The sequence below is a fragment of the Suillus fuscotomentosus genome, assembly GCF_016647785.1.
Source record: "Suillus fuscotomentosus strain FC203 chromosome Unknown F5891scaffold_13, whole genome shotgun sequence".
Taxonomy (NCBI): domain Eukaryota; kingdom Fungi; phylum Basidiomycota; class Agaricomycetes; order Boletales; family Suillaceae; genus Suillus; species Suillus fuscotomentosus.
In genome coordinates, this window is record NW_024539525.1 from 416582 (window position 1) to 444517 (window position 27936).

General features: G+C 47.9%; 8 protein-coding genes across 8 annotated transcripts; all 8 read right to left on the reverse strand.

Moving 5' to 3' along the window:
• Positions 1-1951: 1951 nt before the first annotated feature.
• F5891DRAFT_1211888 (uncharacterized protein) lies at positions 1952-2626 on the reverse strand (the record flags this gene model as incomplete). The annotated part of the gene is made up of 7 exons (XM_041369211.1): positions 1952-2008; positions 2062-2088; positions 2142-2169; positions 2222-2231; positions 2285-2340; positions 2394-2499; positions 2617-2626. 7 exons carry the CDS (start codon positions 2624-2626, stop codon positions 1952-1954), a joined length of 294 nt encoding a protein of 97 aa, XP_041228940.1.
• F5891DRAFT_1019030 (uncharacterized protein) lies at positions 2418-3488 on the reverse strand (the record flags this gene model as incomplete). The annotated part of the gene is made up of 6 exons (XM_041361067.1): positions 2418-2811; positions 2874-2922; positions 2967-3014; positions 3082-3240; positions 3313-3352; positions 3400-3488. Coding segments are annotated over 6 exons (486 nt in total), but the record flags the coding sequence as incomplete, so codon positions are not given.
• A 1785-nt stretch (positions 3489-5273) lies between these two features.
• Positions 5274-6447, reverse strand: F5891DRAFT_1185508 (uncharacterized protein; the record flags this gene model as incomplete). Its single annotated transcript, XM_041366559.1, has 3 exons — positions 5274-5482; positions 5532-6318; positions 6367-6447. 3 exons carry the CDS (start codon positions 6445-6447, stop codon positions 5274-5276), a joined length of 1077 nt encoding a protein of 358 aa, XP_041228942.1.
• Positions 6448-8196: 1749 nt separating this feature from the next.
• On the reverse strand, positions 8197-8394 carry F5891DRAFT_934852 (uncharacterized protein; the record flags this gene model as incomplete). Its single annotated transcript, XM_041374030.1, has 1 exon — positions 8197-8394. A coding segment is annotated over one exon (198 nt), but the record flags the coding sequence as incomplete, so codon positions are not given.
• A 1456-nt stretch (positions 8395-9850) lies between these two features.
• On the reverse strand, positions 9851-11386 carry F5891DRAFT_1185510 (uncharacterized protein; the record flags this gene model as incomplete). The annotated part of the gene is made up of 4 exons (XM_041366560.1): positions 9851-10381; positions 10433-10846; positions 10901-11107; positions 11156-11386. The coding sequence occupies 4 exons, from the start codon at positions 11384-11386 to the stop codon at positions 9851-9853; spliced, it is 1383 nt and encodes a 460-aa protein (XP_041228944.1).
• A 608-nt stretch (positions 11387-11994) lies between these two features.
• On the reverse strand, positions 11995-12325 carry F5891DRAFT_1185511 (glutamate-cysteine ligase catalytic subunit; the record flags this gene model as incomplete). Its single annotated transcript, XM_041366561.1, has 2 exons — positions 11995-12051; positions 12098-12325. 2 exons carry the CDS (start codon positions 12323-12325, stop codon positions 11995-11997), a joined length of 285 nt encoding a protein of 94 aa, XP_041228945.1.
• A 3746-nt stretch (positions 12326-16071) lies between these two features.
• On the reverse strand, positions 16072-19737 carry F5891DRAFT_1127223 (cortical actin cytoskeleton protein asp1; the record flags this gene model as incomplete). The annotated part of the gene is made up of 15 exons (XM_041364162.1): positions 16072-16233; positions 16346-16427; positions 16484-16630; positions 16779-16961; positions 17013-17212; positions 17268-17364; positions 17417-17502; positions 17562-17900; positions 17954-17979; positions 18029-18098; positions 18149-18624; positions 18683-18807; positions 18880-19085; positions 19145-19572; positions 19623-19737. The coding sequence occupies 15 exons, from the start codon at positions 19735-19737 to the stop codon at positions 16072-16074; spliced, it is 2742 nt and encodes a 913-aa protein (XP_041228946.1).
• A 6497-nt stretch (positions 19738-26234) lies between these two features.
• On the reverse strand, positions 26235-27889 carry F5891DRAFT_977938 (uncharacterized protein; the record flags this gene model as incomplete). Its single annotated transcript, XM_041376744.1, has 7 exons — positions 26235-26285; positions 26310-26357; positions 26400-26451; positions 26492-26539; positions 26581-26672; positions 26727-26950; positions 27001-27889. The coding sequence occupies 7 exons, from the start codon at positions 27887-27889 to the stop codon at positions 26235-26237; spliced, it is 1404 nt and encodes a 467-aa protein (XP_041228947.1).
• Positions 27890-27936: the final 47 nt, after the last annotated feature.

Sequence of the window (27936 nt, forward strand, 5' to 3'; positions counted from 1 at the left end):
CTCTGCGACTTCCCTGATCACAGTGTCGAATATCCTGAGGGGTTGAAGATATGTGGCCTCCATATTGTCCATATCATCGAGAGCTGCTGGTGCATTTCGGCCTGCAGACACTACGGATCTGACAGGTCCCAAAAGTGCATCTGCATCACCATAGGCGTCCCGAAGTACCACGTACAACGATTGGGGATCGGCACCTTGTTTCACACCAGTAGAAGCATCCTGAATGGTGGCAGGTTGAACCTGTGCGGCCAGTAGATGTTAGACAGAAAGAGCAGAAACTGGAATGTCATCTACTTCGATATTGGGAATTGATGAGCCTTCATGATCGACGTTAGGGAGAACAGGGTCGCAGCTGCGCGAATCCTTCAAGTTCGAGCACTTGCGTACAATATCAGCCCAATCTCAGTACACTCAACATTGATTTCGATTCAATTTCGACTCACAGAAATCTTTGTGATCACATCATTCGTAATCTTCCCTAGAAACCGACAGATTTTGCCACGGGGTCGACCCTAGACGTAGACAAAGGTGCATTGACAAGAGTCAGCGCCTCAACTTCATGAATATCAGCCACCTACCGGGCCTTCAGCAGCGTTTGTTTCATTGCGTGTCTCGATGTCTGGAGGAGGAACTGACCTCGAGTCCCCCAATTGATTGTCGTGATTCAATACTTGAGGTCGATGATCAATCTGACCGTAGTAAAGTGCAACAAGAAATTGGAGAAAGGGTGGCCTCATGCCATTTATGTAAATACACAATAGCATCAGAGAACCGATGAGTCCTTGATATTGTACCCGTGAGAACTATAGAAGGATACAATTCTGCTCCTGCTAAATAATATCATATATACTGCGAGAAATTGGAGTTGTAGATACATAGCCATTGACACCTGTAAATGTAGAGTGACATGAGCTTTTCACAACGAGGTCATCCCATTCCTCCTTTGCAACAGATGGGGGGTGATAGCTTACTTATGCCAATTATTTTGAGCATTGTCGTTTTGCCTGATTTATATATTGAATTACGACATTATTCAAGACATTATCGTGAAAAGGAGCGTTGGCACTGCTCAACAGATGTATAATGCTATTCAAGTCCACCACGAAGTTGTGACATGGTGCCATCGCAACACGCAAGGTAGGTTAGCGCGCTTCTCTCGACGTCGTTTACTTTTGACTTTTTTCTTCCAGGTTAAGATACTATTCGAGGTTATCCATGACCTTCTCGCGAAAAGTAACTTTGGCACTGCTAAACATATGTATAATGTCACTGAAGTCCACCACGAAGTCGTGATATGGCGCCATCGCAACACGACAGGTATGGTAGCGCACTCTTCTCAAAGTTGCCGTTCATTCTCATTCTTCCTTGTTCTGATAAGCTTTTCATGGCTTTCCAGACACAATGCCGATAACTGCAAAGTTTGGATTTTTATTAGCATTAAAATATATACGTTCACGTATTGCCTAGCATACACACTAATTAGAGAAAGAAAAGTGAAAAGTAAATTTGTGCACAAAACTCGGATGTGATGCGTGAGTTGCACAGAGGAACTAATGACAGTATGAAACGATGATGGGGCTGCGGCCTTTCATACGACATCTTTTTCCAAAAGTCTAGCTGCAAAGACTTAGGCATGCTAGGGACTCTACCCACGACCACCTATCCTTCCGCTCATCTGTGCTCCTGCTTCCTTTTCTGCCTAAATACAGATCGACATTATCGCTGGAAGCCATGTAGAATGAGCTTGGGGCTTATACGGAATTTGACGGTAATGACAACTTACTATTATTCGAGCCTGCTGCATTTCGAAGGCTTCGATGCTGCTGCTGATGGAGGGGTTCAAAGAGTTTTGCTATGTCTTGTAGCAACACGTTAGATATAAAGATTACGAAACAGTAGAACATAAGACTTACTACCCACTTAGTTCAAGCTGACCATTACGAACACCGCGCTAAAAATTTGTCGTGGACGGTACCGAACTTGGTGTAAGCTTCCATCTCAGATTGAACTGGTATAGGGCGCGGTCAGTTGTAACACACATGCTGCATCTACCCGACTTACTGCATTTTGTACGCCTGAATTGAGTTCCTGTTCGTAGACATATGAGCAAGTATTAGCAACAATGATCGGATCAACCATACCCGACCACCCGTTGGGCTATGATGGACGCTTGGATATGTGTTAGCGGCAGTTTACAAAGAAGCTTTCAAAGATAGCATACTGAGCAGCGTCTACGACGACATGTGTGAGTACAGTCATATGCATTTGAAACAGAACCACATACCATCTGTAACGAACGCTTGACCCTCGCTAAACTTATTCACCACCCAGATATTAGCTCTGGAACAAACCGATAAACATGCATCAACACCGTGATAGAACACGAAACGCACCGGAAGTTGCTCATCCAAACCACCTTGTTGAATGAAATCTCCGTTGGTATTAACAACGCAATAGTCTCGAAAATGAGCTTTTCGCTCGCAGCAATCTTTGCCAAATCTAGTTCATGACCAAAGAAGAAAAATTGTCAACCGTCATTGCCAGCTTCGTCTGTTGGACACAATGAGAGGTTGCATATCGTCAATATACATGTCTCCAAGCCTCAACTGAACATACCCTGGTTCATGGAAGTTTCCAAATCGGTGCCAATGCTTCAAGGCTGCATCAGGATAGCTTTCCATGAGATATGTAGAAAACAAGACGTACCAGTCTATCGAGGCCAACGCGTCAAGCTGATGTCTCCGGTCACAATCAGAGTATCCTTTCTAATCTCGCCCGAAAATGTGAGGCCAAGTTGCTTGCGCACGATGCCTGCCAAGCCACTTTTAGTCTGGCGCATCCCAACAGATTTAGCTGCGTCTCATCTTTAGCACCATCAGCGCCGATGATCGACTCAGTATCAAAAATTTCTGATATGCCATTCTTTGCTAGAACAGCAGTGACGGGAGTTCGGTGCCCATCTCGACAGAACAAGAGAATTTTTCTAGATGGCGTCGCAGAACGACATCTAGGAGCTACTGACCCTTCAATACTAAAAATCGAATGAGCATGAAGGTTTGATCAGGCGACGGTGTTGCGCACGAATGGTATTGCTGGAGTAGGTTCGATATGCGGGACCATCAATGAGTCTTTCAGAACTTCCAACATCCCGGGCTTGTATCCACGCATGACAGGGGCTGGTGTTCCTAGACTGTTGACTTCCGAAATGCCCAGGAAGTTGTAGAGTTCGAGGGAGCGCGGCTAGTACAATATACATAGAGAATGCGTTCAATGAGACCATGGGGAGATATGACAAGTGGATGTGGCACAAACCCATGTTCCAGCACTACACTGTCCGACACGAGGGTAGGGTCTTTATCGATGATGCGAACTAAGACACCGTTTTGGAGGAGCGTCAACGTTGCTACCAGATTATCGATGATGCAAACTGAGATACCGTTTTGGAGGAGCGTCAGCGCTGCTACCAGACCCACTGGGCCAGCGTCAATCTAACAAGGAATTCAGCTGAGATGTATCGGACATATGTCATAGGTCGTCACTTACAACTAGCGCGGAGGCTCGGATGAGCGGTATTCGTGGATAGCACTAACACCGGCAGGAGGATTAGTTGGTTTTAATTCTGAAGATTTGGATCAGCATCTCGAAAGAAGCGGCAGGAAGTTGTTATAAGATCATAGGCCCGGGGGTAAGGGCGATCAGGACGGGCACTATGGTAATGGCGTTCAGAGTAGTAGTCTCAGCCGCCGACGTGACGCGCCATCAGACAATTTGTCAAAATGCTACTAGATACTTCACGACAGTTGACTGGATGACTTACTTAGTACTTAGTAGTCACGGTCACCTCCGAGTCGTAGTAGTACTACTAATGATGCGGCATCCGAGTTGAAGTGTACAGGCCTGAGGCCCGAGTACGCAGACATCTATTGGAGAAGTATCCGAAGGCACTTGGACTATCTCATATGTTGCGAGTCGCAAGGATAAATTGGGAGGAGGAAGGGGAGAAGGAATGCTTAGTACTACGCCCGACTATGTGACAATAACGCAGATTACAAAGAAAGAAATCACTCCGTCGGTGTAGAAACAACAATACAATGAGGAACAAGGATGCTCCTAACTGTATCTATAAAATGTTGTGAGGTCGCGCGTTACCTAGTCTGCTATTCTTGAGGAGACAAGTGCGTTCGACCCTAGGGGAAGCGAGTGCTGCGAAGATCTAGAGGTACGCGCTTCAGCGAAGCGTGAGAAAGCGCAAGTGCGCGCAAGGTACGAAGGCGCGGGAACGCGCGCGCGTATTAGCGCGAAGCGCGGGAAAGCGCGCGCGCGTAAGCGGAAATAAAAGAGACTAAGCTTAAGTGATGATATAAAGCAATATAAGAAAAGATAGATGCAAAGTGTAGACCAATAGACTTCTACTATGTACTGCTAAGTAAATAGTGGGTGATAACTAGTAAGTTCAAGGGAAAAGTCAGGTCCAGTGTAGTATGTACTGCTGGCGCTTATATAGCGCGCCTAAGCGCGCTCATGCGGAGCCGAAGCGCTACCGAGTAGGTATGTAAAAATATATATGAGTGAGAAACTATGATAAAAATAAAGGTGGAACTATGCTAATAAAGGAAATGGAAATATACATACTAGGGAGCTTGGTGGACAGTGGATGGATGCATCTGGATGGCTGGCGCTATAGGGCGCGCAAGCGCGGGAACGCGCGCGCGCGTATACATCGTGAAGCGCGGGAATGGTGCGCGCATGGCGCGCGTTGCGTGGGAAAGCTGCGCCTCATATAGAGATAGCTGCGGGTAGCGCACAGAGTAATGCTATGAGTTCGTGCTGTATACTCCTTGGTGAAAACTACCATATCACGCCATGAGAGGCATGATTCTCTACATCGGTCCAGGTAGTGTTGATGTCACGGTAGTTGTCACCTCGATGTTACACATAATCGATTATCCAATTAGCATACCATCAACTGCTCGATATTCGAAGATTCAGTGACCGCAGTCAGAAACTTCAATTCATCCAACTTTCACAATGCAAAACTACAGAAATGAACTCAGAGACTGGGTAAACAGGAACGGAAATAGAGAAATGGACGGGGATCATAACCAGGTACGTTGTCAATTGAACCCTTGATCAGCGCTGATCTGTCTCGTCGTGGCGCGCACGGGTGGGTCACGATATCAGCGTATAAACCATTTACCGAGCCGTCGCGAAGTGTCATTTACAATTCAAGATGAACCATTGGTAAGTGAAAGAATATACATACAAAAAATGAATTAATAAATTCTAGGAAATTCTTTACGCGACATGGGCGATGGCGCATGTGCGCGTGCGCCAACAGCTCTATCGCCCAGAACAACCATTTGTACCGTTCCCGCGGCCGCCACTTTGGGGAGAAGAGATGCGTGCCATGATGGTGCTGTGGATCGCAAGAGAGCGTAGGCTGTTAGAGTTGGAAATGAAGGAGATCGAGTACCTCTTAGGGCTGAGAGGTGCACATTAGTCTCATGGTTTGGATGGGCGAATTTACGTACTCACAACGCTTTCATTACACATGTAACCTGTACCATAGGATAAATTTTCCACCCCCCGATGCACATCAGTAAATGTGAGATACACACCGTACTCACAATCATAATCCAATCCGCTCGTCAAGGTCAACGGCACCGGTGGGTCTAATTCCCTTGTCTTCGTCATGCCATTCGCCCCTGCGGTGCCAGATACATCGCCAAAGCTGTCGGATACGCTGCTGTCCATGACAGGGCTGGAGAAGCCGGCTGTCATATCTTGGGGTATTGGTGTGTCAAATGCAGATGAGCCGGACTGTGTTAGTGTTATCTCCAAATCCGCAAAGGAAGCTGCGTTTTCAGAGGAAGGGTTTCTCGCAGTGTTGGCCGAAGTTCCATGAGCATCCGAGTCGCTGCCGGCGAGAGTACCAGTTGACGTGAGCCCAGCTGTGGTACTTCCATGAGTCTCTGAAGGAGATGGGGCAGGTGAAGTAGTAGTTGCAGGAGCTGTCGAAGGACTAGCAGCAGTGGGAGAGCTGGCATTCTGGTCACTGGACGCTAAGGGAGCACCTCCTGGAGTGGTTGTGCCGAGCACACTGTCATTCTCTGCCGGACCTCTGAGTCGGAAGTTAAAGATTCCAATGTGATAAAGCGTCATAGAAATGTAAATAAAATAAAATAAATAAAAGAGTGAGAGTTCGGGGAAAACGCACTCAGAGTCTCTGGTGGGAGGGTCGGGTTCTCGTTTGCCAAGGAGGACGAGGGCGTGACGAGGGTTTAGATAAGCGACACCTGTGATAACGCAGGGGGGTGACTACTGGTAGAATGAGTGGTATGCCTGGATGGTTAGCGAGAGACTTACATGTTGGTGGTGGGTGGGGAATTTAAAAGGTGCTGCGAGCACGGATGGGAGTATGAGACTGAGAGTTAAAAAGAAGCGCATTATGAACGAATGTAGGGTAGTCAAGTGAAAGTCGGGGACCAAAGGTGATGCAGGTCGGAGAGCGCTGCGGCGCAACGGAGGACGCCAAGACATTCAAGTTATCGTCAAGGCATTCATGAGATCGCCCAGGTCAGCAATAACAGCGTGTCCACAATCATGTGCCTTTGCTTTAAGCTCCTGCGTGATGATATAGCGCGTGTCAGGAATGTGTGAGAGATTTTGTATCAAGGTAAGAGACTGCTGGAAGGTGCGTGATGAACACTCTCCGACCGCAAGAACGTTCACGATCAAACGTAACACCGAAGGGGGGATTCGTGGGGGGACAACAACTAATGGTTTCGCATCTTCTACAGTTTACACCCGGTTTGGTCAGGGGGAGTGATGATGAGGGGTGATCGATGGATGGTGCTCAGGGTATAACGTCCCCACTGGTTTCATCCACCCTCATTCTCTTTTGAATATGCGAAGGCTCCATGTCGTCCATCTTTCTCTTCTGATCGACATCCATGGGCTCTCCTTGGTTGTCCTCAGAGGACTTCCCGGCAGAATAACGAGAGTCGCCGACAACCGTTGAAGAAGGAGGGGAGTGGGAGGGAGGTGACTGCACGGAAGAAAGGTGTGCTTGAGGGGGATTTGCCTTGGAGGTAGAGGCACGTCGAGTTCCTTTTTTATTCACGCCGTTGGTGCTGGAATCGTGATTGTAGTTACATGGGAGGGACCTTCGCGCACAGCTGGAACAGGCTGGATGCGCTCCGTCGCACTTCGTCTTCCTCGCTACATAGGATGCTTGAATCAGTCCATAATGACACGATGCTCAATGAACCAACCTCTACAGAAGTTGCATGCTACCACTTTCGGACCAGTACTAGCAGCGGGACGATTGCTCCTCCCAGGAACAGTGGATGCACGTTTCTGCTGAGCAGCCTGTTGCTCTGAGGCTCGTCTAATAGGCAGGAGCGGTGGAGCGCTCATCGCAGCTGCAGGGGAGTTCTCGGGTAGCGACAGAGTTGCGATATGGGGTAACTCATTGTCCCTCAGAGATAGTTGGTGCAGGTACCACAGAAGTGGAAGTCTCTGGTGCAACGTCACTTAGCTGTTCCTTCTTATCCGATTTGAGACTTGTCAGAGGTTTGGTGACCGTTGACAAGAGCGTCACGACCAGATCCATTGTCGGGGGTATTTTAAGGAGTGATTGTCGATCAAGAAGACCAAGAAGCAGTACAATTGGCAAATGTGTCTGGGGACATTTGTTTCTCCTTGCCTTGACCATTCCTGGAGAGCATCTTCCCCAAACCGGCTGGAAGTTCACATTTGGCCAAGAAGAATAGCAACGACTGTTTATTTAAACTGACGATGTAGGTCATGGCTTCTAGGCAACGCTGTTGAATCATGGACCATGGCCAAACCCAACGATAGGCATCGTCCTAGGATACGGTACTAACACACTCCCACACCCACCGGGGGAAAACAACCCAGGCGATGCAGGACGCGCCGCATTCAGACGAGGGGCAACGCGGCTACTCCGCATCTTGCTATCAAAATCAGCCTACTCAATTCGGACACTTCGCTCCGGGCGCGTGATAAAGGACTCACCCCAAAGCGGCTGGCGACATAGACAAGTCCGTATGAATACGAGTTTCAACAGCTGGTATGGAAATGACTAACGGAGTAACTCGTCAGTGGGACGGATGGGAATACAGAGATAATTAAATACGCACAAATGCTCTCAGGTTCAATGTCGGTGCGAACAAGATCGCATTCATAGTGGAGATATTGAAGGCCGAGAAGCACTTGCTTCGCGATGACCTTGACGAGGGGTTTTGGGACACCCTTCTTGTTGCATTGAATTAATGCGAGAAGTATTTCTCCGAGGAGCCCAAAGACAATGTACTCGTGAGCGTCCTGGGGAACGCGATGTTGAAAAGAATCGAGACACGAAACAACATGCAGCTACCTTGGAAAAGAGTTTGATTTTGTCGCGTGCAGTTTCAGGTAACGCGTAGCAGACTCAACCATTTCGAGAGCAGAGTAGTAGTTCTCGCTAGAAAAAATACTTTATAAGAACATACATGTATCTGCAGGACTGGAATACCCACTGAGTGCCAAAGAACATGGTGATGGCGCCCTGTGCCGAGAAAGAGGCCGATCAGCACAGAAGATCCAGGCTGTGTAACATATAGCTCTATGTAGAATAACCTGTGATATGATTTCATGGAAAACCAAGTCCGTTCGCGACCATAGTGATACAGTTCAGGGAAGGCCATCAGAACATCGGCATCTGTGCAATTCATTAGAAACCAACAGCTCGTATGTCTAGCGGTATGATCTTACCAACTATTCGATCAAACAGACTAATTCCGAGGACAAGAGAAATAGTCCAGAACGAGTTCCAAAATAACAGGTGAGTAAACTCAAATGCGCTTTGGGGAAAAAGAGTCAGTAGCTATGCAAGATTGAGACCGGTGCATGGCTCACTAAGCAGAACTCCAGTTTGTTGCGAAAGCCTACCGGAAGGTGGAGAGCCTCGTTGCCGTCATCCGGAAAAGCGTGGTCCAGCGCAGCGCCATCAATGACAAATGACAAGCACAAATCCATCAGGTCGATTACCGTTGTCGTCTCCAACGATATCACGGACCCCCAAGCTTAGCCGCCGCATGAGGAAGGCACTGGTCAATTCTGTAAGTCCCAGATTTGTTGCATGAGTGGTGACTTATGATTCTAAAAACATGGTGTTTACCTTCCTGGTATGCCAACACGAAAAGTACATCCGTTAATGTGAAAACTTCAGGTTTGCCACTGGCAGTGCTGCAGTGGAAGTTGGGACTGTTGGCTCTGCTATATGACAGGATGAAAATCAGCTCTCACTATAACCCTGAGGACACAATCAACCATAATGGTCAAGAGAGGTACTGATATGGTAAGGATGAGAAGAGATTGTTATCAGTCCGCCTGTCAGCGTGACTACGGCTCCTTCCGACTGTCACTTCAACGGCTTACTCAGTAATTTTGCGAACACGTGGTCAAAGCAATATAGAGTACGCGTCCATCTTTGTTTACTATCATAGGTACCAAAGCATCGATGGGATGTAAATCGTACAACGTCTGCAGTATTTCGCTGGTTGGAATTAGAGGCTACATGTTCGCTAATTAGACTACCACCGTGGCGACTAGGACTTCAAGTTAGAGTAGGGAGTATTGGTAGCAGTCAATTTAACCGAATCATGAAGTATTGGCGTACACAGGCTTGAAGTCATATCGCTCTAAGTCAGTATCAGTCTGCGTGCCGCAACAAGCCAGTGTCAGGATGAACAGGAATCTCTAACCACGCAACATCTCGTCTTTTCCCCGGAAGCAACTTTGAGCCCTTTGGAGCCTTGCAGGTGTAGGTGGATGCGGGAAAAGATCATCTGCCGTCAGCCCCTTTGCCATAGCCTTTGAATGAACACTGAAAGGTCGCAGACATCTCCGAGGCGTTGGCCTTGATTCGTTTCCACACAGTCGGACACCCACACTGGGCACACTGCATGGGAAGTGTACATCCCCACGGACGGGCCTTCGCGTGGGCGAAGGAGAAACGAGTGCACTCTGGGTTGTTGTCCGAAGACGGGATCATTGGCATGGTCATTAGAATGACCTCGGTGTGCATCCCCAGTCCTGATTGTTCGAGGATACTAGGAAAAGCCTCGCGCAGGGTAAAACGCTCGATAAGTACGAGCTGAGCAAATGTCGTCAGGAAGTGGCAGGTGATGGATGGATGGAAGTGCTTGGCGGTGAATGCCACTATGGATGTAAGCTTGTGACGGCCAGCAGACGAACTCAAACCGCCAAAACTTTCGGGGTAATTAACGAGGGCTCCACATCCGAAGAAAAACAGCGTAGTGTTCTTCGCACACTGAAGCACCTTGCTCCATGGGTCAAGCAGAGTATCGATGAACTGCAAGAGACCAGATTAGGATCTAACAAAGATACAACTAGATATACGCACGTCAGGAACAGTGGTGGCGATATAGCTGCCTTTGGTTTCTTTGTCGTATCCGAGAAAGGGGTCGCCGTTTTCGTCGTTTGTATGATTAGTGATTGCAATACACACAATCTGGTAGCTGCGGTCCCCCATTACCTGTTTCACGAGTGTCTCACACTTCTCAGAGTATGCATCCCTTTTTTGTGCAGTACCGAGGTCAAACTCTACATCGACGAGGCGGAGACCGCCATTTGAGAAGTACGGCGAAAGGTATGAGTGGACCGTATTGATGGGGGTCGCGGTAGTTTCAGAGCCGACAATTTTGAAATGGATTATTAGGACAGGGATTGCGGATATTTCGGAACGTTTAGAAAATTCCAAGTGGCCAACGATGGGCAAGAATGACGGGAGGATGGGTTTGCCATTCAAATAAAATCCCTAAATAAGTGGGATTGAGAAGAACACCAAATAAGTACAAATAAATCAACGTACGTAGTACGGTGTGACCTCCCCCGATGTTTTATCGCGGGCCGTATGACAATGGATACAGCAAAATACAACAGTGGGCTGCATTACCTCTTGCAGGGAGCTACCCGGGATTGAGATGCAGCCAGTGCAGACGCCCCGAGGGCAGCCGTCCTCATCACATTCGTAGATGCAATGTCCGTCGCGTGCGCCATCTTGGCAAAGCATACAAAACTATGGAAATACATCAGTCTGTCTGTCATAGAACTGACTATAACTCACTTCGTTTCTGAATAGTTCTGGCTGGACAACCGCGACTGAGTAAGAACGCGCCATTTCTTGAACTTGAGGTGGTACTGCGCCACCAGTAGCGGCCTTCGCGACTTGAAGGCTGCCATGAGGCAGGTTCTCCGTCTCAGGCCGCCGCACTAGTAGTGAAATTTTGGCTGGAAACCCCTTATGAGGGGCAAGCCCGCCAGTAGCTCTTGGAGCTGTCATTTTGGTGCGTGGCATGGTGCGAACTTGGTGAGTTCAACCCGTCAACGATTTCGATTGAAGTATTTGGGTGTGGCGTACAAGCATAGATAAACAAAAAATGACTAAATGATACCAAAGACTTGGCTCGGACTTACTAGTCTCGTCACCGACGGCTCGCCTTGTCTTGCGTGAGAGTTATGGTGGAATGTAGCTCAAGCAAGGCGTCTGGTAGCACTTCCTGCAGAGCCAACAGAGAAGGTGTTCAAACTCCGACTACAACCAAATTAGGCAACCGCAGTATTGGTGAGGAGGTGACTCCAGAGCTCTCCAGAGTATCAAACGAAGAAAATGCTACAAAAGAACAGATTCTGCAGTTGAGATAGTACATGAGCAAAATACATTCTAATATGTAGTGGGACACAGTGAAGTGATTGAGCAAAAATCTCCCTGCACAACAATGCCAGTTCTCTCAAAACTTCGTAAGTTTCACTGTGGTGAAGTTGACCTGGACGATCTCGCACACCACGCTGAAGAAAGTCTTGGCCATAACCATTCACATGGCAACTTGAGGCGGCTGCCGCAGTTCTCGAGGGTTACAATGTTGTGCTCGATGTTGGAACCGGGATTGGCAAGACCATCTGTTTTTATCTGCCACTGTTAATAGATGAAACAGAAAGTATTGGAATGGTGTTCTGATCAACCTGCTACAATATCAGTCAAATGACATCGAGAAATATCCGTTTGAACCTTGGAAATAGGAATATAGAAATTAAGGTTGAATGCTAGGATGGCGCGCGAAAGGAGGACAATGAAGACAGCAAATGCAGCGTTCTCAAAGTCTGTCATTTGCACCTCCATGCTACGGAACTCTACACGCCACCCGATGGGAGAGTTTGGTGGGGGCGGTTTGAATTTAAGAGTCTGCCAGTTTGTGGATTGAATATTCTGCCAAGACGTTGAGAATGTTCGCGCCATGTTGTCGTTTTGTGATCTGCTGCATAACCAAATCCGTTAGGTTGCACGATTATACCAGAGCCTACGAATCATTGATAATCAGCGCATGCCCATAATTTGTGTCAATGCCCAAAGGAATAGAAAGTAGAAGTACCAGTGCTGGTGTTGTTGCATATGCCAGTGGCAACGTAGATTGACCTGGTCGCAGTAAATCTCGAAAGGCATACTAGATGTCAAAAAATGGCGTTACAACCCACGCTCATTAGACTTCTGTGGAGGGTCACGGTGATGTTTTGATGAGTTTTGATTTCAACATGATCAATCGTGTCGAAGGAAAAACTCATCAAAAAAAAAAAAGTCCTGTAGTGCACCTTGACACAGGGACACGCAGTCGTGTTCTAAGCAGTGAGAACTGTGTCAGACCAAGTCTCCTCGCGCATTTATGTGGAGTATCCATATCGGTCTCCGTAAGCTTAAAAGAAACCCCTCGATTCGTTCGTCCCTTCGTAAAACAAATGCAATTCCACATTCCTTGTACGGGTTGAGCAAATAAAGTCTATAATGGACTCACTATCAGAATCTTGAGCCCCAACAGGTACCGCCGTAACATCCTCGCGTATATTCTTCTCTACTGACTCTCGAATACTCGACACTTTCTCCTCAGTTACCTTCCCAATGTTTGACACTGGGCCCGTTGTAGAGACTCGCGCGTCTCAATGACGAATATCCGGCCTTTAACCATACATTCCTATACATTACAGCTCTACTCCTAAGGACCAGTCTCGCGCGCACTCGCGCGCGCCTTATCCGAACTCGCGCGCACTTACGCGCGCCTTACCTACGCACGCGCTATGCGCGCTTCGCGCGCGCGTTCGCGCGCCTCCTCATAGGTCTTCGCGCTATCGTCCGTCCATCCGTCCCATGTCCTTACTGATTCGCTGGTGCGTTATTTCTATCTTATCCATTGAACTAATAAAATCTTCGGTCCGACATCCGCGCTACTTATGGAAAGTTTATTTAAACTTAGTTATAATTAGAGTTGATATGGTTACTCGGTTCGGGAGCGCGCTCGGAAGCGCGCCTTCTCCATTCTTAAATACAGAAGGGTTTCCTTTAGTTCTGGACTTACTTTTCCCTTATCTTTGTAGACTGGAAAGTGAATAGATCACCTCCCCACTTGTTATCTGATCATATCCTCCTGTCAATCCTCCACCTTTGCACTCACTCCTCAGTAAGATCTTGCCTCTAACGCTTTAGGCGCGCCTTCGCTTCGCGCGCGCGCATTCTCGGACCTCCCGCTCACGCGCGCATCTCGCGCGCCTTCGCCTCGCGCACGCGCGCCTTCGCGCGCGTTATCTTCTCGCGCCCATTAGCGCCCGCCTAGCTCACAGAGTTTCCCTCCACTTTATTTCGAGGAACTTCTCTCAGTGGTTGTCCTTTGGGTCGAGTCGTTGTCTCGTATCCCGGTCTTGCTGTTGAGCACCCCTTTTGTTTTAAGTGTTTTCACGTATAGTCAAGATTCCTCATCTACACCGTGAACCAATGCACACCACCATACACGGGGAAGTAGTACCACACGATAGACAAAAAGAGTATACCACCTAGCACGACCACGGTGTAGTTCATGTTCGCAACATCAGTTTGTGGTGTCGTCGGGAAGAAAAATGCGATGTCCATAATGCACATGTACGACACGGCAATGAAAGCAACTGGAATGCTCTTCAAATCACAACTCAATAGTCAACAAGCATCCTTAAGCACTAAGCTGTCCGACTCACAAAGATGCCTAAATTGAAGGGATTAGGCTTGAAGTCATTTGTGAACACGAAGCGCGCGATGATCGAGATTGATTATGCGATGTATAACGCTGTGACGGATAGAGAAAAGATGGTGTTGATAGCTTGCGGGCCCGCGAACGACAACATGCCGAGGATGATCGAGATGATCGCGACGAACCAAACAGTGTTGACGGGCGTCTTGGTGAAGCTGTTCATGCGATAGAGGACGGATGAGAACGGAAGTGTGCCATCACGGAAAAATGCGAATGTTTGGCGGGATGATGCAAGGACCATGCTCGAGCCCATCATATATCTGCACCTGATCAATCATAGTTCAAAGGGCACAACTGTCCACTTACTGAACAAGCACGATGAAGGACCACAGTGCAAGCGTTCCCTTTTGGCTGAAGCTGTTGAAGAAAATTTGGGCCATGGGTTGTCCAACCGGGCTGTTCAGAAGGGACTCCAGGTCGCTGCCCACACAGAATGTAAGAGAGACGTTGATTGCTGCAAGACGATAGGCAGTGTTAGAGAAGTTAACATGAATAAATACTACGTACCCCAACCAAGGATGCCTGCGATACCGATGGCGCCGACCTGGAATGCACTCAGTAATTGAACAAACACCGGGTTCGAGACTTACAATGGCCCATGGAGCAGCAGTGGCAGCATTCGACGATTCCTCGTCGATATGCACATTCGAGTCAAAAGAACCTTCAACATGACATCAGTGCCCATGAGACGTGCAACGCCCTGTGAGAACATACCAATAGTCCATGCCGGTGCAAAGAAACTTAGAATGAATGCGTAGCCATCTGTCCAGCCGTTCACTGCAAATACCATTCTGATTCAGTCGAGTTCACCACCAGGACGTATTCACTGACAATTTGTGAAATTACCAAGCGCATAACTTGCACTGTTCATGTTCGCCTTTGGGGTTGCAGCAGGAAGGCCAATAATAACGGCAAGACACAAACTACTCGCAGTAATTCAGTAACTCGAATGCACCTGTACGACTTCACCACAAACCAGACGTTAAGCACAACATAAACTGTTTGCAGTCTTGCGAGAACCGCAGTTCCCAAGCAGCATATCACTGCGTGCGACAGGATCTGATTCAGTAAATGGGATAGGGTTGCACTTACCCGGATCTTCTTGGTATATCTCACGTTGCCATGGTATAGTGGGGTCAACAAATGGTCGAGGTGTTTTTTCATCAATAAATATGGGAAGGTTGATTGCTACCTTGGAGCCCCGTCTACTGCGGATATTAGCTGTTAGGGTACTAAACAAGTTAATTAAGTTTTGCGTCCATGTACAGTCAAAATAGTTAGTGACTGGCGGAAAACGTGCGTGAGGGTTCGTGATCTCCTCTGGCAAAAGAGGCTGTGGCTGGACTTGGCATCGTCCGATGAGAAATGAGGTTCAGTAAAGATGCCATGCGTTCCTAGGCGAGGGAAAGATGTGAAGGTGAATGGGATTTCGTTTGCCTTCAGGTGCCTTTTTGCGAGCGTACGTCTTATTAATGACAAGGTTCAATACCACACATTATACCCACAAACATTGAGACGCGACATTACCTGTAGTGCATGTTTGTCTCGACGGATAGTAAGTCTGGGATAGAGCCCGTGTATAGAGAGCCAGGAGTCGACTCCAGCATGTATCTTCCGTATTCTGGGTGGAAAGTCGGAACGGTCATGCTGAGCAACAATTCTATTACGGCGCTTCCCTTGATAATCCAATTACTCACAACGCGGGTGTATCGTCGTCTGTGAGGTCTCCTACGACCTGACTAAGCTTTGCAAGGATCTCAGTCTGGCGGAGAGAAAGTTTTGCATTTTTCTCCTTATCGTCAAAGGTAACGACCATGTATTCCACCCTTCATTATATATGTAAGCAAGCAAAACGGGGACTGGTACTATTCACCTCGTCTCCCCACAGCAACTCATCGCCGCATCTGTCCTTCACTCGATCCCAGGTATAGAGAAACTACGTGATACCATGTTCTCGAACATGGTCCGCATACTGCTTCGCTTCATCCCATGTTAAGGGTGTTCCAAGGTACAGGAGGCCCATTTGTGGCGTATTGCGGGCACGGGCTTGTGCAAGCCGCTTCAAGCTTGCTTGATATATAAACGGGGAGACAGGATGCTCCGGGTCCAAATACAGTTAGAAAAGTGTGGATAGATTCGGAATGGCCGGAATGGCTCCGGAATGGTCGCAAGGCTTACATTTGTAGTCGCTGTGTAAGGCGACTGGTCACGAGTCTAGCCTCGGTCATTTTACCGAAATGCTTAGAAAGTTTCTCGATCACGAGACTATATGGCAGGTGTTGCGTCAATTTTCTACGAAGAATCATTAGCTCCATGGGGCGAATTTAATGATCACTGAAATTTGTCACCTTTTAGGCTGTACATTTAAAGAATGACGTGCATCCAAGGTGGAGTCCAGGACGTTCGACGAGTGAGCACCTTCACTAAGGGAGAGTCTAATCGAATATTCCTTATCAGAATCCCCGCGTCCAAAATTGTGTTCATAGAGTTCAAATCTAGGGGGAAGTAAGTCGGCCGGCGGTCAGGGAAGTTAGTCGACAAATGGATACAAAGAATTGACCTACGTGATATGGGACTACAATGAGTCCTTTATCAGTATACTTCCATGCTCAGATATGAACCGAACTTACACAATAGTCTAACTCGGGCATCCGCCTATTAGCAATTGGTAGGCCGGAATGCAGCACGAGATTGACAAGCGTATGAATATGGCTTTCTTTGGTGAAATAAAGGGTCAAGGGACTGGCGCCATTGTTTTGCGTAGCGTCGAGGTCTTCTACGACTTTCCGAAGTAGTGGTAATGAAGTCAGAACGCCAATCTGCTCCCTGTACAAAGTTCAACTTCATACAAACGAGTCATGGTTTATCAAGTCACACTTTTCATCAGCCTCAATGCTGTATTCCTGAGGCGCCACTAGATCAAACAGGGCTTTAGCACGCCCGTAGAGTTCATGCAACTTGCGGTCTTGAGTCTGGCTCGGATCCTGGCCGTGGCCAGCGTTTTGGTCGAAGATGGAGAACAGGAATGTTCGGTGGTGCAGTGCGCAATACTTGATGGTGTCATAAAGCTCAGAGACCTGCAAGATCAACATGGATCAGTCACCAGGTGCACGCACATGAGAAGGTGCCTACACGAGAGGGGTCAAACTTCTTTTGTTCGACATCGCAGAAATTCTCAAACAGTTTGTCCCAGCGTTCTCTGAACAACCAAGGTTCATCATCGCAACACCTACAGATATTCGTAAACCTGACACTTTCCAAAGGTCGATGAATTTTCATACCATCGTTCCTGAATCGTGTCTACATCCATAGTCTCAAAATTCTTGTGCATGATTGCCCGGAAGGAGCTCAAAAGTTCGATAACCTCCTGTGATGATGTAGCATGAGCATTTGACTCACCTATGCATATGCAATGCGCTGACGGACCTTGACAACTTCGACCGGTTCCTTTTTCATGCTCTTTGGCCATGTGAGCTCAGGACGCTTCTCAGGTTCACCGGGTCTCAGCAATATCTTTAGGTGTTTCTTCACGTCGTCCATCAAGTCTTTGGCTGCATTGGAGTCGTCGAGAAGGTCTTTACGAATAATCAGTTCCGGAGGTGCTGTCCCTTGTGAGCTTAATCTGCCATCTTGGGAGGAGCGAGAGGAAAGGGAGCTGCTAGGAGTCGACGAAGAAGCAGAAAAACTCGAAGAGGCGTTGTCGACGAGTGCTGCAGCAAAAATCTCGGCGGATGCAATCACACGGCGCTCGGATGAGGTATAGATCTGGATTGTAAATTTAGAATGCCACTGTCTCTATAGGCAAATCTCAAATCAACCTTGACATTCTGAAGAGCCTCTTTATCTAAACACAAAGGTCAGTTATACCATTCTCCTCATCTTGATGTACTCACTCATAATGGTCAGATCCTTTTTCATATTCTCTCCCAGGTCGCGGGATTGGTATCTTGCTGAATGCGTGAACTGTGCCTGAGAAATTAGCATCAACATAAATGGTACAAGAGTCAACGCACTTCACCGCCCCACTTGAAGACCAGTGTCAGCTTTGTCAATCTCCTTGCCTGTCCAGCCTGTCTCTTCGAATACACTGGCTTTAGCTGCGCTTTAGTCCCAGGAAGATTGATCTTATTGAAGAGCGCAGTATTGAGCTGCGCGAGTTTCGCCAGGTCATCGCCACCCACACCCAGAGCTTTTGCCTCCTCGACTGCTTGGGCGATGAGGTTCAGTTGAGATGTCTCACGAAGGATTATCTCCTCTTTCTCTCCATTCAGTAGCCAAACGAAAGGCTGTGTCCATATGTCACCGATAGGAAAATTAAATTTCAACTTCTGTTTAGGCGTGCGGTCAGCATGTCGGAAGACTGTTACGTTCGCCTTGAGGATCCATGTTGGTGGCTGCCCCCTGGTTGTAGTGTCTGCTGAGGGTACCGGACGTTCTGGCGAGGATGACACGTGAATGCAGAGGTTAGCCAAGATCTCGGCAGCCTTGTCTAAGTAGCGATAATCAGACATGAAGCCGACTAGATATGATATCTCATCGTTGCTTACCGTAATAAGCCTCATTTCCCTTGACAAAGCTCCATCCATTGACATCGATGATCTGAGTTTTCTTGCCTCCTTCCCATCGAAGCATGTCGAAGCCACAAACGTTCTGACCAAATGCTTGATCTTCTCTTTCTCACTCAGATGGGTAATAAACCGATTCATCCATGAGTGATGGGGTTACAAATTACTGAGTGACAAACCGAATCTCCTTGCCTTCTGTGTTTCGATGAACAACGCCATCAACCACAGGAGATTTTCGAGTTTCAGCGTGAAAGTAATCCTTGCCGACCGTGTAGACCTTGATGTCCTCAGAGTTATCGACGTCGATGAACTCCTCGTAGATATATGACCCGTCCGTCCGCGGATGATTCAATGAAGGATCAAGGTCACTTGACTTATTACCGACCTAGTAGCGGAAGAGATAAGTCGAGGAATGTGTAAAAGGCCCATTAAATCGATGCATACCTTCCTAAAGAGGCGGCGCCCCCCACCCCCACGAAAATAAATATAAACATTGTGGTCTTCACCACTAACAGGTTTTTCTACAAAGGGTTTCTCCAGGACTTGACCGTCAATGACGATGGCATTTTCATCTTGGCGAAGTGAAACCTCAGGGGTCACTCTAAAGCCACCCAATGTGACGCCAAGCTTCTTGGACATTGCATCTTTGAGTTCTGCATCAACTTGAGGACCACCGTCGCGAGAAACTTCTAGTCGCTTAGGTGTCGGGACCTGTAAATGGTCGAGAATAGCTCCGACCAGACGACGATCCCATAGTAAGGCTTGCGGTACAAGGTCGTTGATCCAGAAGGGGTGACGCATGGCCTTGTCTAGGGGGAAATTGGTGGAAAAAAAAGGAATAAGTACATCACAGCGGGGCCAATTTTCGACATCTGACAGGAGCGTGAGTAGGCAGTGGCGGTATTAAGGAGAGAGAACATACCCTCGTCGAGGATAACCTTATCACCGAAAACTTTGACTTGAATAGCGCCGTGGGCTCTCTCTACGAGTCGTGTGAGTATTTCTCTCATAGCCTTTGATCTGGCTTTGATATCCATTGCACTGATGCCGAGGATGACAGGGGAGCGATTAGTATCATGGAAAAGCACGCGTTCATCGCTGGAAGCAATGGAAGAACGAGAGGAAGATCTTGTAACATTTGAGCTGGAGCGAGGAGATTGACGTTCTGGAGAATTTAAGAAAGCTGAAATTTGGGATTGCCTGTCTCTGAACATGATAGATCAATAACCTATCGAGGTCAAATAGTTAGACTCCGTTACGGTAATAGTCCTGTCAACTAATTTTTACTCTTGATACGACAGCGTCCACTGTGAAAAAATTTGAGCAAACGTACCTGTAGGCGTGAGGAGAGCAGCACACGACCAAGTCAGGATAAGTACAGGTGCCAGGATTGGCCTGTCGGAATGTTCCGGTACCATACAGTCTCAGCCTGCAGCCAGGATGGAGTTGCTCGGACTCGACTGATTGTGAACAAAAGGAACATGTTGAGCCTCAAGAGCCAAATGAAGTTCCTGGAAATATCGTGTTTAGCACAACACAACAATCACGAACTCAAACTCACGCGTCTTTTATCACTGGGGATGGGCAACGCCTGCGAGAACGTCCCGAAAACCAACCGTACGGCGCAAAAAAGTACGGCCCAAAGTGCGGCGGATTCGGCAGAGTGCGGTGACTTTTACACGCCTGCAAACAAAGCATGACATTATGTAATCATAAGGGCTGTCAGCGCAGTTTGAATTTAAATAAATTGAACCTCCCCTTCAATGCTCAAGCGCGCTCAAATTCAACTTTCAAACTTGGACGTGCACAGACACTTGCATGTTGCATGTCGACTATCGTCGACTGCACTGCAGGTTGTCTGTGACATGTGACGGGCCATGGACTCGAGACCTGGACTTGGCGTTGCATGCCGACCATCGTCGACTGCACGCCGGGGGTTTCCTACTACCATGTGCTACATTGACCCTGGGCATGGGCTCAACGTTACATGTCGACTATCGTCGACTGTACGTCGAGTTCTTTTTATCATGCTGTGCAATATTGACTCGAGACCTGGACTTGGCGTTGCATGCCGACCATCATCGACTGCACGCCAGGGGTTTCCTACTACTATGTGCTACATTGACCCTGGACATGGGCTCGACGTTACATGTCGACTATCGTCGACTGTACGTCGAGTTCTTTTTATCATGATGTGCATTATTGACTCGAGACCTGGACTTGGCGTTGCATGCCGACCATCGTCGACTGCACGCCGGGGGGTTTTCTATTACTATGTGCAACATTGACCCTGGACATGGGCTCGACGTTACATGCCGACTATTGTCGACTGTACGTCGGGTTCTCTCTATCATGATGTGCAAAATCGGCCCTCTAGATATGAACTTCACATTGCATGTCAAATATTGTCGACTGCACGTCGGGGTGTTATCTCTATTATCATGTGGTAGTAGAGACTATTAATAAATAAATATGAAATGTTATATCTGGCTCCCTAGCTAGAGCCGGGTATCATTGTAGTCGAACTATCAGAACGACTTGACAAACGCCAGACTCCGGAACTGAATGACATATATATGATTGCGGAACACCCATTATGGGGCTGCTGCCACCGTCACGTTAACTGATGATGATGATATTGAAAATGCCACCTACCACCAGGAGACGTTGAAGCTCAGGCAGTAAGAGGATCAACTGAGAGTGACATTAACTCGGCAGACTGTAAGGTCGCACCAGCTAAAAACATGTATGTTATGTCAACCTACACTTGAAAGCTGGTTGAACTAAAACGCAGTACCTATCATGACCGTTAGTATGATTTTAAAAAGAAAGGTCATTAGAGATTTCCTCGAGCATCTCCGCATCAAACTCATCGCCAAGATCTTGGTCATCTCCCGAGTCAAATTCCTCTTCATCACTTTCGTTGTCTGAAACCTCCTCACAAACTTGGTCGACATCCATCTGTTCGTCATTCGAGTCATCATTATCTTCTTCGCGGCACTCACCGTCGTCTCGGCCTTGATCAACATCCATACCTCCTGAGCTCACCGTTGTTGTTGACCGGAGGCCAAGACAGCCTCTGACGACCCTCCGCGAAGCCACTGGGTGGCCTACACCTAAATGCGTATAACGCAAGAACATGTCACGATCAGCAAAGCTAGCTCTAACATATCAGTCACCAATTCACAAGAAGACATGCTGCACTTACATGCCGACATAAAATGCTTCCCAGTCATCCAATTCGTCCTGGGCACGTCCTAACGATTTTCCATGGCGAAGTGAAGTCACACCGCGCTCAGCAGCGAACGCAGGGATCAAATGGGCTCCTCAAATCACTTGCCCGGGATCAAGAAATCCGAATGCATCGTAATCTGACTCCTCCACAAACGCCACCTTGGGAAGGCGAGCGCACTGTATGCCTGACTGATAGCCTGACGATATTAATGGCGCGAGCCATCTGACGTGCAAGACCTCGAGGTGCTGTTCACGGGCTGACCCATCACCTTCGAGCCACGTGTCCATGTGATAAATACCCAGTACGCGAGCGTACCAGTATGGGTGGGAAGGTGAGGTTTCTCCTGAAAGCACCATAATGTCAGCGTGTGTTCTGGGGTTGATAGTGTCGTATCCGCGCCTCATATCGTAAGTCGTATAGTGTACCTGCATCGTCTGGACAGAGTAGATTGTATTATTAGGAATTATGACCAGGTTACGCTCCTCATCTGTGAATATATGGTCACAACAACTAACGTCCAACTTCTTCAACCTATATAAAATGTGGTCCTTCAGTTTCGGGATGAAGTTCTGAAAGCCATCATGAGCGAACCGGCAGTCAACTGGGCGAAAGTATTAGCGTTACCTTAGTAGCAGTATCGCCATCATGTTCCCGGAGAAACGCGAACAAAGGGACCGGCACATTTCGACTGATCGCAATAAAATGATGATCTTTGGATATTGATGGAGCAGGAGAATCAGCTGGTGATTGGATATTTGAGGAGGAAACACCTGCTGCTTCTGCGACTCGCCGAAGTACACGCCGCCTCCGTTCGTGTTTCGCTAGCTGTGCAGGAGTATCCACCTTGCTAGTAAGTGGATAAAATGCTTTCAAGGCTCTGTGCGCCAGCTCCCCCTAGTGAATATAACTTCAGAACCATCCTTGAGATAAGAGACGATGCTTACAATTTGAGTGGTGAAAGAATCCATCGTACCAAAGAGCTTGATGGTTCGTACATAATCACCCATGGCGTGAAACTTGTAGGTGCTCAAATTGAACCTTTTCACCCTCGGTACACTTGGTTCCGAAGCAATGCCATTAGGTCCAACACGCTGCGCCAATTTTTGTTGGCGAGCTGCCCTTTCTTTTGGTAATTCCACTGTATTGAAAACAGCGCAGGTTGAGTCGCGGAAGTTCCGCAACTGCTTAGAGAGTTTTTTGAATGTTTCCTCAAGGAAACTTAGCGTCGAATCTGAATGAATTCTTAACTTGGCGAGTGCATGCCACTGAGCGAACCTATATAAAAGAGACTGTATGATCTTATCATGGCTAGCGGGAAATAGCCCTTCAAAGACAGGTATCGCACACTGATAAGAGGCCGTCAGCAAACTGGGTATAGGAGTCAAATAAAGCGAGAAGAAACCTGTAGGATATCTTCGAAGTCTCGCGCCGCCAGCCTCTTCATCTCAGACGTGTTGTTTGCGAACATTCGAATTACCCCGTCACCGAAAGTAGGAACCAGACGAAATCTGTAATGAGATAGACTTAGTGACTTGTCACGGTTACTAGTACTACATAAACTCTGCCTACCTTGCATCTAATGTTGCAACCAGCTGGTTTCCCCCCGGAAGCGCATAAAGGATCCGAACGAGGTGCTTGAATAATGCCTTCCAGGTGCCCAACTCGCACTCATGCATAAAGTCCACTACCAGCATACGAAATGGGTCAAGACCCAGTGCTCCCAGCTTCTCGACAAATGTATTCTGCAAGTCACTTTGAGCAGGTGCGCCAGGGCAACAGACAATTTGCGCTTACCAGAATAGGCACCCATGAACCTTCTCTCAGCGTCTCATCAACCTTCACGCCATCCACAGTGTTACCCCCATTGTAGATATATTCCCGTGCCTTGATAATATTAGCCGAGACGTAGATTCGAATATTGGTGACACGGCTCTTCATGTCTTTCAGGAGGCCTAGAAAAGGAAACATGTTTTTTGGTGTAAGACAACGGGGACACGGGCATGAGCCCATGTCCTTGATGGTGGCAATTAAAACCCTAAAAGTCGTTGAGTAATCTGCCAAGTTTTACGGACAAAACGCACTTTTCAGGGTAATCAGCTGAGTATGTGAATATACGCGGAAATATTCTCCGCAACACACCATCGGCACATTTCAACACAATACCATGGCGGTATGCGTGAACAAAATCTTGGTCTAGTAAAACGTCCCAGCACGCGTGAAATAATTCACGTCGACAGTGTGTTTGAAGGGCAGCCATGCCACTTTTGGACATGCGAGGCAAGGCACTGAGCACATCTTTGACTTTATCGGGCAGCTGATGAACAGTCGTTTGAGAGATCATTACAAATATAGGGGGAGAACTCACCGATGGTAAAAATCCCACAAGGTGACAGGCGCCAGACTTTGGCGCCGAGCGAGCGTACTTTGTCAGATTTCCGAAGTACATATACAAGGGCCATGCCTTTGCCGTTCCGAAGCTTGCCAGATGCGTGGCATCCGAAAAAAACATGAGACCAGCGATCACGCGTTCCAGTTTACATCCAGGCTCCCTCGGGAGCTTTTGCAGGTCGTCTTGGGCATCCAGCCAAGAGTCAGAAGTATACAGCTCGTCAAACACTCGCTCTTGATGGTTGTCCAATGGATCCTTCCACAGACGTCTAAAAGGCGACAGGTGAAATGCACTTGCTTGGATGTCCGTGAAAGCTGACCGAATGACTTCAATGAGGGGGCGAAAATGAAATCCAGAAACGGAAAAAGATCTCGCATCGTCCTCCTTCGATTTTGTAGGGATCTTGATGGTGACACTGGCCTGGATCCAGTCATCTGGAAACTCAATTTTGCTTTTGCCAGGGTCATGATCTAACTCTCGCAAACTGCTCCTCACTGAGAAGTCCTCCAAGTGCTTTGGATCAAAATCTTCCGCCAGCATCACCTCTTCGACAAGACGAGCAACTTCAGTCTCCGATTTCTTGTTGCTGCCGGAATTCATCCAAGCCATGAGTTGATAGACGGACATATTAGGGAAAGGATACGGAGGTGGGAGAATGCCTGAATCAGTCTCTTGCACAGCCGTTGGGCACGTAGTTGAAAGTAGCGAGGACGCAACAAATTTATCTGGCTCGAAGGATGGGCGACGAGGGTAGAGTCGGCAAAGTCCAAGAGAGTTGAAGGTGGTCTGAAATGTATCTCGTAACGTCAATAAAACTCTCTGGATTCTATATTGAGGTGGCTCTGGGTGTCGAGAAGGCGAAACATCGGTATTTTCCAAGTCATTGGTATCCTCATCAGAAAGAGGGACATCCTCAAAACATCTGGGTATTCGTCCCAGAGGGCGCCAAGGTTCTTCTGACAAGCGAAAAGCAAAACAAGTTATCAGTCGACTCGGGTGACTGACTCGGAAGGGTCATGACACACCCAAAACATTGGTATTGAGTACGTTGTTGTCAGTATCAGACTGCTGCCGCTCCAGGTCCGAGTTTGACTCGGGTTGCTGGCCATGCTCAGGACCCGCTGAGCCGACACTAGACATGCCAGCCTCAATCCAGTATCTGCTTGATGGTCTGCCAGGGCATGGAACAATGGGTTTAATGCGGACGCTCCCCATACGGAGCCGGATGGGCGATATGCTCTAGAAACACAATTGAGTTGTCATTATGATAACTTCGACCCGCTGCTCCGAATTATATACAAAAGGTTGCTCACCGAAGAGTTGCCTGAGCCTCGGTTTGTTGCTGCTGGCAACGGTCGTGCCAGAGTTATAGCTGCCTCTTTTGCCCTCTCGCGTCTTTTCTGGCTGATCATGACGCTGGACAGGCGGTAGGGTTTGCATGTTGCACGGTGCCTACTAAGTCCTCGACTGTCGCTGGCCGCTTTCTCCCACGTGCATCCTGGAGCGTTGCAGGATATCACCATATAATCAATAGAGAGCAAAAGAAGAACAAGGCATAGAAGTTTTTTGTGCATTTGTCGGACCAGTGCTACCAGCTCTCAGCGACTCAGGTGCGCGCCAGGCTGACTCGATGATTGGCCCAGGGTGCCAGTGGTGGTGCTAGTAGTAGTAGTAGATCTTGCAAACTCAGGCTCGCAGGCAAAGACTTGCCGAGTCAAAGTTGTGAAGCACGTGGTGCCGGGTCATACCGTACTACTAGATTTATAACCTGAACGTTCTCAGTGCTTCCAAGTTCGTTGAAGGGAACTTGTGTGAAGCAGTGCATGAAGTCTAGTTACCAAACTATCAAAATCATTATTGTGTTCTGCAGCACATTCAAGTTATCATTCATCAATATCAATCAGCAAGGATCAAAACCCTCCGTTCCCACTAAAGTGGGAGTCGGGGAATTCAATCATGTCCTGTCACGATACACATTGTAATACATTGAGACGGCTCGCCGAAGCGGCAATACCAGACTTTCGGACGCTCCCCTATTGCCCTGAGTAAATATCAGCAATCAAGGCGTCACGTACTTCGCTCGACAATGCTGTGTAGACATTATACAACCCTTCGTCCACAGCTATCCTGGCTGGGGACAAATCAAAGGCGCTCTGCAAAAAAGTACCTGTGGACAGTTCCTGAAGTGCCCACCGAAACAATGTCCCAACGAAAGCTAGTAACGGCCCAATGTTTCAGTTGGTGTCATTGACATACTGTTGGAAATTGAGGTTGTAGAAGAGGATGTGCTTGATAAAGTATCGCAATGCACTGTGGCCAAATGGTACAACTATCATTTGTCCCCCCACCTGATCCGTGAATCCATAAGCATTCAACTTAGAACAATAGGGTGTATGACTTACATTGATCGATCCATTCAGGAAAGCATCGTTATCCAAAAGCTGGTCGATGATACGCACTATCTCAGCCTGGGGTTGAGTGGCCAAAGCCTCGTGTAAATTGTAGCCGTATACAACTGCGATCCTGACAATATCCTGTATTTTTTTCCTCAGGTTCTTGACGGTATGAGCGATAGTTTCGGCATCCTTCGACGCTTCGGACCCATTCGCCCATTGGGTAAGTTCGGCTGGTCGTAATTTCAGTTATCAGAATTTTTGAAAGAATATTGTGACTTACGACTATTATATTCTGCAACAACGGTAGCAAGGCTTTCGAGCGCCTTCTTTGTTCTTGCTTTCGTTGAAAGCAAAAAGGAATTGTCAAAAGTTGACCGTTTCAGAATATCTTTCGCCTCCAATTTCACCTGTGGTAGGTCTTCGAGACCGAACCTCCCCGCGAGGGAGGATGAGGATTCTATTGCACTAGTAGTCAACGATCCTATAGTAGGAGGTGGTGGTAGTGACGCTGGAACAGGTGGTAGCGATGCTGAAGCAGGTGGTAGCGATGCTGGAGCAGGTGGTAGCGATGCTGGGGTGGGCAGCAGTGATGGCGGAGCAGGCGGAAGTAGTGATGCTGACATAGTTGGTACATCTGCTGTTAGGTTGTGATCATGCTCCATCATAAGATCACCATCAGCAGCCGCGAAAAGGTGTGCCCTGCGGCTACGGTTGCGAGGAGCATTAAGCCTGGCGGAGAAATTGTAAGGGGAATATCGACTCGATGATTGTAACGGTACAGATGATGACCCGGAAGAGTGTACATCGTGAATATGATCACTCGTGGCTCCGAGTTGTGTCTGTGTAGAATGCTGCAGCGAGGCTACAATGTCCTGGCCCGGGCCCTGACTACCGTGACCACCAGCCATCTCACGGCAAGCCGCAGTGGCGGCACTGCCAGTGGCACCAGGTGTGTCAAACATACTGAGGAGCACCTCCCAATCGCTTGGACTCAGATGCTGCGGCAGTGGACTTGGAGCCTGATCTATAGAAGCACAGGTCGCCTCATACCACAGTTCGAAGTCTAGTAAGTCACAGTCCATGGCAGCTTGAGATGATAGAAAATTGTCGCGGCCGTCATCATCTTCATGGCCACGATCTTCCACTTCCAAGTCGCTCGAAGGAATCATAGCGATATTCAGTCTGAGGGAGGCGATCTTGGGCAGGATTTGGCCTG